This window comes from Physeter macrocephalus, chromosome 8 (assembly GCF_002837175.3).
Source record: "Physeter macrocephalus isolate SW-GA chromosome 8, ASM283717v5, whole genome shotgun sequence".
NCBI classification, from domain to species: domain Eukaryota; kingdom Metazoa; phylum Chordata; class Mammalia; order Artiodactyla; family Physeteridae; genus Physeter; species Physeter macrocephalus.
The window spans coordinates 48,642,266-48,654,630 of record NC_041221.1 but is presented as its reverse complement, the minus strand read 5'-3'; the positions used below and the strand labels follow the sequence as shown (position 1 = coordinate 48,654,630).

Genomic DNA, 12,365 nt, shown 5'->3' with positions numbered 1-12,365 from the left:
TACCTTCCCGTTTGCTATGAAAATGAATTGACATTAGGGAAGATGGACATTTAGTAGCCAAATTACATTAAAAAATTTTTAATTTGGATGGATTTTAGTCCATCCAAATTAGTTTGGATGGATTTGAAAAAAAAATGAGTGTTATGAATTAGAAACTGCAGCCAACAGAGTAATTCTCCCACTTTTAACTTTGTATTTTGTGATTCCAGCCACTAAAACTCGATATCCAAATAAACTCTTCTTAGAATTGGACTTTTGAATTGCTGTACCACAAAGATTTTAACAACAGATTTTTAAAATAATGAAGTATATTCAGCTCCTTTGCTTTTATTTTTGCCACTAGTAAAGCAACATAAAAAATTACTTTGAACCATTTTAATTTCATCTCTATGTTTTATATTTTAGTAAATAAGAAAGTTAATACACATGTATTGTAGTATGTGCACAAATGCACTTTTAAAATGATTTGTTTGTTTGTACACAAACAAACAAATTTTGATAGGTCCACTGCTTAACAAATTATTATAATCAAATGTTTATAATTGTGGTTTAGGATAGCCAACAAAATTTCTCTAAAACAGTTTTCCTTAAAAAATTTTTTCACAAGTAAAAATTTGTTTTAGAACAATTAAAATGAGAAAAAAGAAAGATAAAATCACTCAATATTCTACCAACCAGAGATAATCACTGTTGAAATTTTAGTGCATACCCTTCCAGATTTTATGAATTTATGCATGTTCTTTCACAAACATATGCTTATACTTCATTTAAAGCTGTTTTCATTGAGGGCCTTTATATCTTACAGAATTTCTAAAAATTAAATTTACACGAGATTTTGGGACAGAGATTAAAATTTAAAGGAACAATACTAAGAGGCAACTTTGTGCTGTGACCAAGGCTGAATCTTCATAATTAACCCTGGGTAGGATTATAATATCTGTTTAATTTAATCTATTGCCTGTCATTTTAATGGCCTTTATCTAGAGGTTAAATGTGTGGTTTAACTAAGAAGAGAAATTACCAAAAAATAGACTGACCAAATGTTGTGGTTTTTGGCTTGCTTTATCTTCGTATGGCCTATGTAATAAGGCAGATAGATAAAGGGAACTAAGATTTTGGCAAGGCTTTGTTTCTCTTCAATGTTATCACTGTATCTGAAACATATAATTTGGTGTATAAACTAGAATTATTAACTGTATGTAATTGGATAGGGAATAGAACCCAGAGTGACTATCAATGAAGTCACTGTATCTTCCAAAACAAGCAGTTATCTTTTAGAGGTGTGGTCCTGGACCTAACCTCATATAACACTTTTTATCAATGACTAATACTATGAGAAAAAACAGTCATTCACACAGTAAATGAAACCTAATTGGGAAATGAAAACTAAGAGGAGGAAGTCACATTCTCAATGACCAGATTAGAACCAAAATGACCTGGAAAATTGGAGAAGTAGTAAGAAGTAAACAAAATGAGTAAGACAGAGGGGTGGGCTAAAATAAACAGAGAAGAAAAACAAGTTTCAAAAAGAGGAATGGCTAGCTATTGGCAAGTTTAGAAAATAAATTAGAGATTTTAACAGCAAGCTGACTAAGATCGATAATGTAGTGTTATGGTTTTAAAAGCAAACATAACATTGTAAAATGTGTTCCTTACTAAAATTTACCGAAACTCCTGCTTCCTAGTTGAATGTCTTTTGCAAACACTAAGAATGTGTCCTTTTAACCAGAAATGCCATTCACCTAAGAACAAACATGGAGATCACAGCCAGTCAAATGACTGGGATAGTAACAGAGGAAAAAACTAGTTCACTGTAAGATGTAAGTCTTGGAGAAAGATGATTTTTTTTCTCTTGAAAGAGATGGAGTAATTGAATAATGATCTTTAAATAGGAGCATATAGTTATAAAGATGAAAGACTATTAGATTCAGGCTCTCATGTACCCTAAGTAATTTAAAAGTGGATCAGTTGTACTCAGTTTTCACGAAGACTGAAAAAGAAAATGAAGTTAAATTGTACTGGGAAAGGGTTAATTCAGAATAGATAGGAATTTCAGAAATAGGGTAAAAGGGGTTGGTTGAAAATTGAAACCATTCTAAGAATCTGGTAGAATTTTCATTGACAGATTTTCTACTTTTCTAAAATGGTGAAATGTGATACATGAAGAGATGAAATACAAAAATTTAATGTCCTATCCAGACCTCAAGTTTTGTGATTTTTGCCTTAGGCTGTAACCGCTTGGTAATGTCAGAGGACATTTTTAAAAAGCACTCTAATTGTGTTGCCTCCTTGAATCTAAGAGCAGTTATAAGCAGCAGATACTGATTGCAGCTCTCCTAAGAGAAGGACCTGGAATGTACAGAGAATAGTATCCTAAGGAAGCAGTGTTCCTCTTTTATTTTCTTGATGATGCTACCCTATGCTTTTATTTTTCTCGTTAAAGTTTTTACTTATTTTACAATTGATATGTATTAATTATAGGACATTTTAAAAGTACAGACAAACAAGAACAAAAACCGTCTGTGTAATTCCACAATTTAAGGAGGAAAAAAAGTTAACATTTTGAGGTACATCTTAGATTTTTCTCTCCATACATAGACATGTAAGATATTTTATAAAGTATACTTTTGTTATGTATTTTAAGTGTTTATAAAAAAGGGAACTTTGTAATTTCTTGCTTGATTTAATACCATGAACAGTATTTCCTATAAACTAGACCTGCATCGTCATTTTTAATGGGTGCAATAATTTGCATAATCCCTACTTTGGTTATTTAAGTGTTTCCAATTGTTCCCTATTTTTAACGACTGCAATTGATATCTCCAAAGTTTGTCTGTTTTTTTTTTTTTTTAAACAGCAAAAAGAGCATTGAAACAAAGAAGGAATCCAGGGCATTTACTCAGCTACCTCCTTATTTATTGAACACTTATTTATGCTGGGCACTGCATTAACTGGTAGCTGGGATAAGACAGGTTAAGGCAAGATCTCCACTGTTAATTAACTTCCAGTCTCATGGAATATAGATAGACAAGTGTTGAGGAACAGGAGGCGACAAAACGCTCACCCCTCTCTTCAAAGTTAATCTAGTTTAAGAGAAAGTTGCTGGGTCAGGGGCCAGGTGTATATATATTGATTAAAGTCTCTACACTTAATACTTGTTAGGTTCATCTGTAAAAAATATTAATCCACAACATCCACACTGCCCATTGTTTCAGGAGCTACACAGAGGGGAAAACCCAGACAGAGCCTTTAGCAGCTTCTCCTCTTTCCAGGCAGAGAGGAAACCCTCTCCTCCGGCCTCCAGGCGCCCGCGCGTGCGCGGGAACAATCCCACCCACCGCCAGGGACCACCACCCGGCACTCCCGACTTTTCACCCCGTTCTCGGGTCCTACGCCAAGCGGTCAAAAGCAAAACTTCCACCCGACTACTTCCACTTAGAGAAGCCAGCCTGGCTGAATGTGGCTTTGAAGATCAAGTGCAAGGCTGCTTAGCACGGTGGTCAGAGTGAGGTTGGAAAACAAACTTTGTTACGTGTTAAATTGGTTGGAGCAAAGCGACTCTAGGCAGGATTTAGTTACGTTACAACTGCGCAGTGTTCTGTATTGTTTTTTTTGTTGTTGTTTTAATAAAATCGTTTTAATTGACGAATAAGGAAGGAGGGCTGTCTATCTCAGGACTTGAAAACAATCATGAGGATGGTTTCAGCAGGTGGCCAGCCTGGCGCATGAAGGCCTCCTCCCACTTCGTGTCGGTTTTGACTACGGTTTCCGCGGCGGCTGGAGAGGAAGCATCCTCCACGCTGCAAACTCGCATCAATGGGATTCCCCTCGTGGGAAATGCCCCCTCCTGGAGGACGTGCTCCCGGAGGGCCGAGCGCGTCGCCGCGCCCTCCGCCTCCGGGACGGGCGGGCGCGCGCGCGCGCGCGCTCCGCAGGCTCTATCAAGATCCCGACTTGGCACCGCGCTCCCTCCGCGCCCCGGGCTAAGCCGGCACCACCCGCCGCCCGCCGCCAGCCGCCGCGGGGGGCGGGCGCGGCGCGAGGGGAGGGGAAGGGGTTCTCGCGCGATTGGGCGAGGTTTCCGGTGTTGTGACTGAAACCCGTCAATATGGCGGCGGTCGGCCGCGGCCGCTCGCTGAAGAACCTCCGAATACGAGGTAAGTCCGCTGCGGGCCTCACCCCTCGCCGCCGGGCAACCGCCACCCCTTGGCACTTGCCTCCCCCTGGTCATGGGCGGGGGGAACGAGCCGGGGCGCTGGCCGGAGCCAGGGCTGCCTCCGCTGGCCTGGGAGCGAATCCTAATTGGGGCTATGTGTCTGTTTCGCGCAGGGCGGAATGACAGCGGCGAGGAGAACGTCCCGCTGGATCTGACCCGAGGTAACGCGGGGCGCCGCGGGCGCCGGCGAGGGCATCCTAGTGGGGAGGAGCCGGGGGCTCGGGGCCGTGGGCAGGGGCCGGCCCCGCACGGGACCCCCGGGGGTGCGGGAGGCAGAGCCCGAGCCCCGCCTGCCGACCCGCGGTAACCGAGCCGGGGGCAGCCTCCCCGGACCCATCCCCCTTCCCGGTGCCCGCTTTCCTCGCTCCGAGCCCTTCTCCGGGCCTCTGGGTGCTGCGGAGAGCACCGAGCGGGACTCGGCGGAGTCGCCGACCCTCTGGGTTCTCTAGACCCGCGGGGGAGCGTTGTCCTCCTGTCCCGGAGCTCGAACAGCTGAATCCCAGGGGCGGCCGGAGGGAGGTAGAGGCTGTTATTTAGGTTGCCGGAGGACGTCTGAGGGAAGAGCGACCACATCCTGCCCTCCCCGTCCCCCAGCGCCGAAGCCGGACCTGCTCGGTCCTTGCTGACTGCGTGACTGTTTTTTCTCTTTGCCCACTGCCCTGGGGGACCCGCAGCATTGATAACTCGGTAGTGAAACCTGGAACCCGTGATTTCTGCGAAGTGTCTGATTTACGCTGTATTTCCCTCTTGTTTCCCTTTCCCGGGCCTCTGAGACTGTAGTTGGCAAAAATCGGCCCCTCACCCTCGTTGCAGGTTCATTGTTTACCTTCTGCAGTGGCGATGGGTTTGTTTACACCTTCGGAACTGGGTAAACCCCTGCTATATTTTTAAGGACCCCAGCCGGCTACTGGCCAGTATATCTTCTTTCAGTCACCGTACTGGAGTTTATTCGACAATATCTCGTTGAGCGTTTAGTAGTTATATGCAAGGTTTCTCTTTTCTCTTCCACGGTAAACAAGATTTGGTCTATTGATTCCGAAGAAGTCGTGTTTCACACGGGCTGTAACTTAGCGTGTAACCTGGTTCAGCTGTATAGAATCAGTTTTCTTTTTGAGATCTGAAAAGCACTTTAGGAAGTTTAAAAAAACGTCGTTTTAAACATTCTATATAAAATTAAAAAAATTTTTTTTCACCGACGTTCTACTTGACATAATGACTATTATCTACAGTATTTGTTAGATGCGGGCTCATTGTTGAGGATCATCTCTGTATTTAAAGCATAGCGCATTCTCTAATTTCTTTTGTATATCACAATGTAAGATTACTGTTTTGTAAACTAAAAGGCTAGTTTTTATTTAGCTACAAGAGTACGTTTTTGTAACAATATTTTATTCTGAAAGTTCTAGGACTTTGTTTCGGGTGAACTAGGTCCTTTTACAGGCAGAAGAGTTTCTAAAATAAAATAGGGCTTAAGTAATAGAAATGACAACTAATTAGATCACTAATGCACTAAATTAGAACATTTTTTTCAGCAGATAGGGTTTGAATATTAATGTAGGGAGATGTAAAACTTTTGAATTTTGTGTGACTTTGGAAACTTGACTGTGTATAACACACATATGAAAAGTCTATATGAAATATATGTGGAAAAAGATTTTCTAGTAAATTTGCTAACAAAATAAGCAAAATTCCCACAGGGCTCAATTTAGCATTTGAGTTTTGTAACAGATGTAGTTTTAGTGATTTAATTTATACATGCGCATATGTTTTAGATGGAGGTGAAAAGACCATTTATTAGATAGATCTTGGGTCTAATTTGTGTATTAAAGACCTGTTTGAATGTGGTGCTAGAAATAAGTTATAGTTGTGCTTTAAATTGACTTTGCTGAGCTTCTATATATAGTGGTTTCTCTGGTTGTTGTCAAAATTATGGGTAGTAAAAGAGCTTATGTACAAATTTGATACCTTTGGTTTACTCCAGTTTTACTCAAGTACACAGATAACTGTATATTTACTACTTGAAATGCTATATTTCCTGAGAATTTAGTAAACACCTATGTCCTTAGGTGTTTCTAGGATAATACAAATAGTGCAGAAAATGCTATTTCTGCTTGCCCTGACAAGATGTATTTCAGTTTGGAATGAGATATACACAGCCAATTGAATCTGATTGCAAAAGCAATATACAACTAGGAGTGAGAGGGCATTTGAGAACTGTGTTCCAGAGTCTTAAGGAAGTTTTGAAAAAGTAATCTGAGATAGATTCATTGTGTAGTGACTCTGTTGTTTGAGAAATTGCTATTCTGACAGACATTCATTGTTAGAAGAAGGCTTGTGGATCTAACATGAAGAAAGTTCATGAGGAATTAAACTTTAGTAATCATTTGAGAACTGTGGGGCAGTCTGGGTTGCAGCTGAAGGGCAGCTGTTTGTGAATTGGATTACGGCATGTTTTAGATAAAGTTTGGGTAACCAAAAAATTTTTTTTAATGCTAAGGCAGTGTTTGCTCTCATTCTCATTATTTTTATGTAACCTTTGAGAAATTCACTGTGTAGCTGTATAACAAAGTTCATTATAAAATAGAGGCCATGGTCATTGTAATTCCTGAAGGAGCCATCAATGTGTAGTATAAAGTCAAATAGTTCTGAGTTGTAATCTCAGCTGTGATACATAATAGGTGATTTGGGGCAGGTTATTTGACCTTGATTAACTCTTGGTTTCTTCAGCTCAAAAACAAAAAAGAGAGATTAATTTCAGGTTATTCTTGAAGGTTGTTAAGAATGTGATAAGTAAATGAGCTAGGCCATATAGTACTCAGCATGGGACCTAGTACTTTGTGAGTGATGTTAACTGTTAGTTGCTTTCCTAAACTATGAAATCAAAATTATATATATCACATTTAAAATATTTCAGATGATTGTTTTGAATATTATAAACTTGTTAATAAGGAATTATGGTAGCGAAGCTTTCTTTTTTTGAGACATACAGTTAATTGAGTATAGTCTTTCTGAACTAGAGTTCTTTTTTTTTAATTTATTAAGAAAAGCTTCAAAATGTATAAAGTATATGTGAATGTATGAAAATAATAAATATAAGGAGCTCTTATATGTCCCTATCATTTAGTTTCCTCGTGCCCCTACCCCAGCTGTGATCATTTTTTTCTTCCAGTTTTACTGAGACGTAATTGACATACAGCACTGTATAAGTTCTTTAATGTAACAACTGTAAAATAAATAAATAAATAAATAAACTGTAACATTACCAGAATTAGGCCTAAGCAGGGAACAATCTATTATATGTACTTAAGAAAAAATGTGATATTTTCTTTAATAGAACCTTAGAACTTTTCTCCCTGACTCCAGAAAATTTCTTAGTAATAAGACGTGGCCAGCCTTGCAAGCTTCTTTAAGCCCAGGAGAGGCTTAAGGTTCTTTGGTTTTTGTATTGATGTCAGTGCTATGGTTTATACGAAAGTGCTTTAATTAAGAATTGTTTTTGGATTAATTTTGATCTAGTTCAGGAAGTTCATTGTAGGAGATCCTATAGTCGATGTATTGGTGATTGTTGCTTTAAGTTTTGTTCAGACAACTACTGTACTTAATCATGAAAGTCCCTGATACTTGCTATTGGTATCATTAAATACTCTCTCTGTTTTGCATGCCAATTTATTTTGAAACCAAAATGCTTCCCTTAACCACTTCCACTGCAAGGATAGTCTGTTTTTTTTTTTTTTATCAGTCCTCTAGTACATCTCTTCCTGGTACGGAATAACTTGAAGAGAGACAGAGTATTCTTCTTGTGTAAGCCCTTCCTAGTATAATTTAATTATTGTGTTCAAGGTGAATTCCCTGGACATGGAAACATGTATATTCAAATATAACTGTTAGAATATAATTTATTTTTAAGTATTGAGTTTTGTATTTTTTGACTGTCCAATCCTTTTACTTTAACATTAGTAGGAATAAAAAGATTGACTGTCTTAGCTGCTGTTTAATACTTAGGAAAGTAGGAAGGTTATCTGAATGATGCAGATTTGAACACTTAACTTTTTGTTTTGTGATTCCTTCTAGTTAGGAGTTACTCATGTTGTTTAATCCCTTACTTCAGTTAGACAAAACAAACATTGACTGCTTTTTATATAATAAATGCTGAATTAAGTGCTGGAGGAGTAAAGATGAGGAAGATGTTACTCCCTTTTTAGGAGTTTACTGGAACAGACATAAAGAAGTGATTGTGATACAGAACAATAAACTGAGTAATCAAACTGTACAAGGAACAGAAGTAGCCTAGAGGAGAGAATGATTAACTCTGGTGGGTAGAGAATCAGGCAGCTTCACAGAGGGGTTGACGTCTCATAAGAATTGTGGACATAGTGGAGGGAAATGTGGGCTCTCCAGTGAATATACCACACCTTGGGAAAGGTAAGGTCTGTAGGAAGAGGAGCTGCTCTGGAGGCCCCTCATAGAATCTAAGAGATCATGGGACACTAGACCAGGGTATTGGAGACAGAAATGAAGTTGAATATATATTGGAATGGAGGAACCAACTAATTTGTTTTCTCCAGATTCTAAACTGACTTTGGAATCCTCGTAGTCTGCACAGAGAACTCTTATTTCTTTATTAGGATGACAGAAGCTGTCTTATGTGAATCCCCTTGTCTTCTCCCCTTTATATTTCACCTATACTTACCTCTGTTTTCCTGAGTCAGAGGATAAAGCATCTCTGTTCGTTTCCAAGGCTAAACTGGAAAGGAATTTTATGCTCCTAATTCTGTTTCCCCTAAGATTCTTTGTAGAACTAAGATTTCTTGCTTCTTCATTTCTTCCTTCTTTTGGCTCAGTTTTCTTATATTCAGCATTTGTTGTTGTATTCATATGGAGCAGGTACTTTGCTAAGCATGGTGAGACACGTGGAATGATAAGGACAAAGATTTCAAAACAGTTATTTTTTCGTAGGCTCTACACACAGAGTAGTTTATCTTCACTCCACAGTTTTCTTCCTTACCTCCCTTAGTCTTGTAAACACAGCTCTCCCCCCTGTACTTAAAATAGTTTCTTAAGGGATGCTGGTAACCTCACGCAAAATTCATTGGCATTTTTAAGTTCCTCATTCTATTATTAGTACTACTACTGTATTAGTAGTTTTGTTCCAGGCACTAAAACATATTATTTTTCTTAATCTTCGACAACTCTTTGAGGTACTCCTATTATCCGTGTTTTACAGTTGAAGGTATAGGCTTTCAAATTCTAACAGACTGAAACTCAGAAAGGTAAGTTATTCAGCCAGGGTCACAGGGCTAGTGAGTGACTAACTGCAGATCATGCACTTGTAGCTACTACACTATTGCTATTCTTACTACTCCTGGTTCTTTTCTTACCTCTCCTTCTCTGTTTACTGACTGGACTTCCAGCTCCTTAAGCAAGTGTGCCCTAAGGTTCTGTCCTTGATTTTCTTGTCTGCTCTCTTATTGATGCTAGCTCCCTGAGCACCCTTTTCACTCATGTATTCAAGAATCCATGAATTGAGATGGTTACAGTAATTACATTTTTATTCATACTTTTCTAAGCTTGCAGAACATTAGCATGTATGTCTGGTAATCATCTCAGAGTTGTGGTTTATAAAATTTTGCACTCCAACGCATACCCACTTTTCACTTTCTAGGTACCATGACCGTCCTCTGTTATTCAAGCTAGAGACCTATTGCTCATCTTTTTGGTTCATTTGCCATGTTCCCCCAATTTGCTTCTGAAATCTCTCTCTCCTTCTGTTCTCATTGTCATTGGTCTAGTTCACATGCTCATTATCTCATTTGGATGACAGTAACATATTTTTTTCTCTTTTTTTCACTCTCTCTGCTATATGATTGCTAGGATTATTTCCCTGAAATCTGGAACTGATCTCATTCCCTTACATAAAACAAAACAAAACCACCAGCAACAAAAACAAACAAACAAAAAACTGTATACACACACTTTACAGGTTTCATTTTTGCTCACAGAATAAAGTCCACATTTCCTAGCTTGGCATTGAAGGCCTTTTATGATTTATTCTAGAATTATTTTCTTCTGTACTGTCTCAACCATACTATTCTAAATCAGTCTGCCTCTCCACGTAGTTCACTTGTGCAATGCGCTCCCTCCCTTCTTTTCACACAGTGATTTTCAAAGGGGGTTGGGGAGAATTTGCTAGCCTAAAGTACCTATCTCCCCATTCCTGTTCTTTCCCCGTGGAGATTGTGTTATGCCCGTGATTGAGAAGCCCTGCTTTAGTCAGAGACGAGTGTTTGTTCTTTCTTGCACATGGCATGCAGTATCTATTTACTTTTCTTTGCATAGGTTGTTTTCTCTGCCAAGAATTCCATTTTCAGCACTCTTTAGAGAAATCCTAATTCTTTAAGGTCTGGTCATATGCCGCTTCTGGGAAAATCCTTCCTTATCATCCCAGTGGGAATTCATTGCTTCCTCCTCTACTTTTCCACATTTTTGTTTATTACTTTCTAAATATCACTTACCATTGCCTATTTAAATTCCTTGTTCACTACTTCTCTCACTAGAATTTAAGCTTCTTCCTCAGCATATATCATATAATAATAACCGAAACATTTATTGTAAGGAGGAATGGAGAGAGAGATGAGAAAAGGAGCACAGTATTAAGGAGAGTAGAAGTAAAAGAGTATTTTAAGTTTGCAAACTTGAGGGACAATGAAAGCGATGGTGCCAAGAAATGGAGAAATCATTTTGGAAGAGATGATAATGAGTTCAGCTTTTCACTTTGAGTTTCAGATGATTGACTCTGTCAGAGATGTGTAAGAGGTACTGAATGCTGAAATGGATGTTTTTGTAGTTGTTCTTGTGATCTGATTGTTCTCTGCTTTAGGGCCTTGAGAGAGGGAAGAATGTAAATGGAGGAAGAGCTGAAGATCTGAATGTTAGAGGATAAGCCGATTAGAGTATATGTCACAGCACAGGAATCAGTAAGAAGAAAGGGGCAAAAAAAAGAGAAGAAAGTTAGAAACTAGTAAGATTGTGATCTTTGAAGCCAAGTGGAGAATTTTGGGTTGAAGAGATTGAGAGACTGTAGCACTGAAGTTGGGTTCTGGAGAGCTCAGTTCTTCTCTTCCTTAATCTGAGGATGATCTTGGCATGCTACTTTCTCTGGGCTTCAGTTTCCTGATCTCTGAAATGCGTACTACTTTCCATGCATAGCACTTTCACCATCAGTCTTTGTGATTCTCAGATATCACGATGTTTCTGGGATATTGAAAGGTTAAAGAGAAAGCCTTGTTAAATCCCTTGTTAAATTACTGTGAGAAGGATTCCCATAAACAGCAATGAATACATGTAGCAGTCTGGTGTTTCATGGCACTTTAAATGTAAATTATAGTCAACTCTCTATTTCCTTGTAAGTGATCATCTGCAGTGACTTGCTGCCTCCTCCCCCTCTCAGGTCTCAGGCTACTGAAATAGGGCTGTGAAAAGCACAGTGGGGTGAGTGACTGGTTTGTGTGCCTGTGTATCTGTACTTCTATTACAAGCTAAATAGAGTCCACTCTCAGTTACCTACACTTAAGAAAAAGGTGAATAATGGTGGAAGATTGCTAAATATAATCTCAATAGCATTATTTATATATGGTTTGGGAAGATTTTATATTCTTTCCTCTCCTACAGTAGATTGATGTATCTTTCATTTGAATTATTAGCATCAATTTTTATTTCCTAAGCAAATACTCTTAGAATAGTGGATGTAAACAGGCTAAAATATTTATTAGGTAATCCAAATATGAATAGTTGACAGTTGACTGTTAATGCTTTTTGGATCATCCATTGTTTTGTATTATCTGTGCTTTTTTGTTAGTGTGGCCAGGTTAAAGCTGAATAGCTACTTTAAAATTATATCACTATGATGAATGTACTTACAAGATGATGTCGATGCCAAACTAAATTGAAAATAATTGTGTAAAACTAGCTAAATATAACATTCATGTGTTCAGAGTCTTAGGGTTGAAAGAGAACCTAAACCTAAGTACCTTCTTAAAATTCCTGTTACAAAGTCCTCTAGCCAGACAGATTGCATAAACTGAGCAATGTGCCTAGTAATGATGAAATTTATATATAATATAATAAAATTGAGGATGTGCCAGGGCTTCAA

The 12,365-nt window shown here is 38.7% G+C and overlaps 2 protein-coding genes across 8 annotated transcripts in view; both read left to right on the top strand.

The window, feature by feature from the left end:
- FYB1 (FYN binding protein 1) overlaps positions 1-3,334 on the top strand; it is a 102,801-nt gene extending 99,467 nt beyond the window's left edge. The window contains exon 19 of the transcript XR_008618045.1: positions 3,273-3,334. The gene's annotated coding sequence lies outside the window, so the exon portion shown is untranslated. The remainder of the gene's footprint in view (positions 1-3,272) is intronic.
- A 738-nt stretch (positions 3,335-4,072) lies between these two features.
- Positions 4,073-12,365, top strand: part of RICTOR (RPTOR independent companion of MTOR complex 2) — a 124,511-nt gene continuing 116,218 nt past the window's right edge. For all 7 annotated transcript variants that reach the window (XM_007108191.4, XM_007108189.4, XM_055086529.1 and 4 more), the window contains exons 1-2: positions 4,073-4,157; positions 4,330-4,377. In XM_007108191.4, the coding sequence (XP_007108253.1) occupies positions 4,109-4,157; positions 4,330-4,377 (97 nt within the window). In that variant the 5' untranslated portion in view covers positions 4,073-4,108. The remainder of the gene's footprint in view (positions 4,158-4,329; positions 4,378-12,365) is intronic.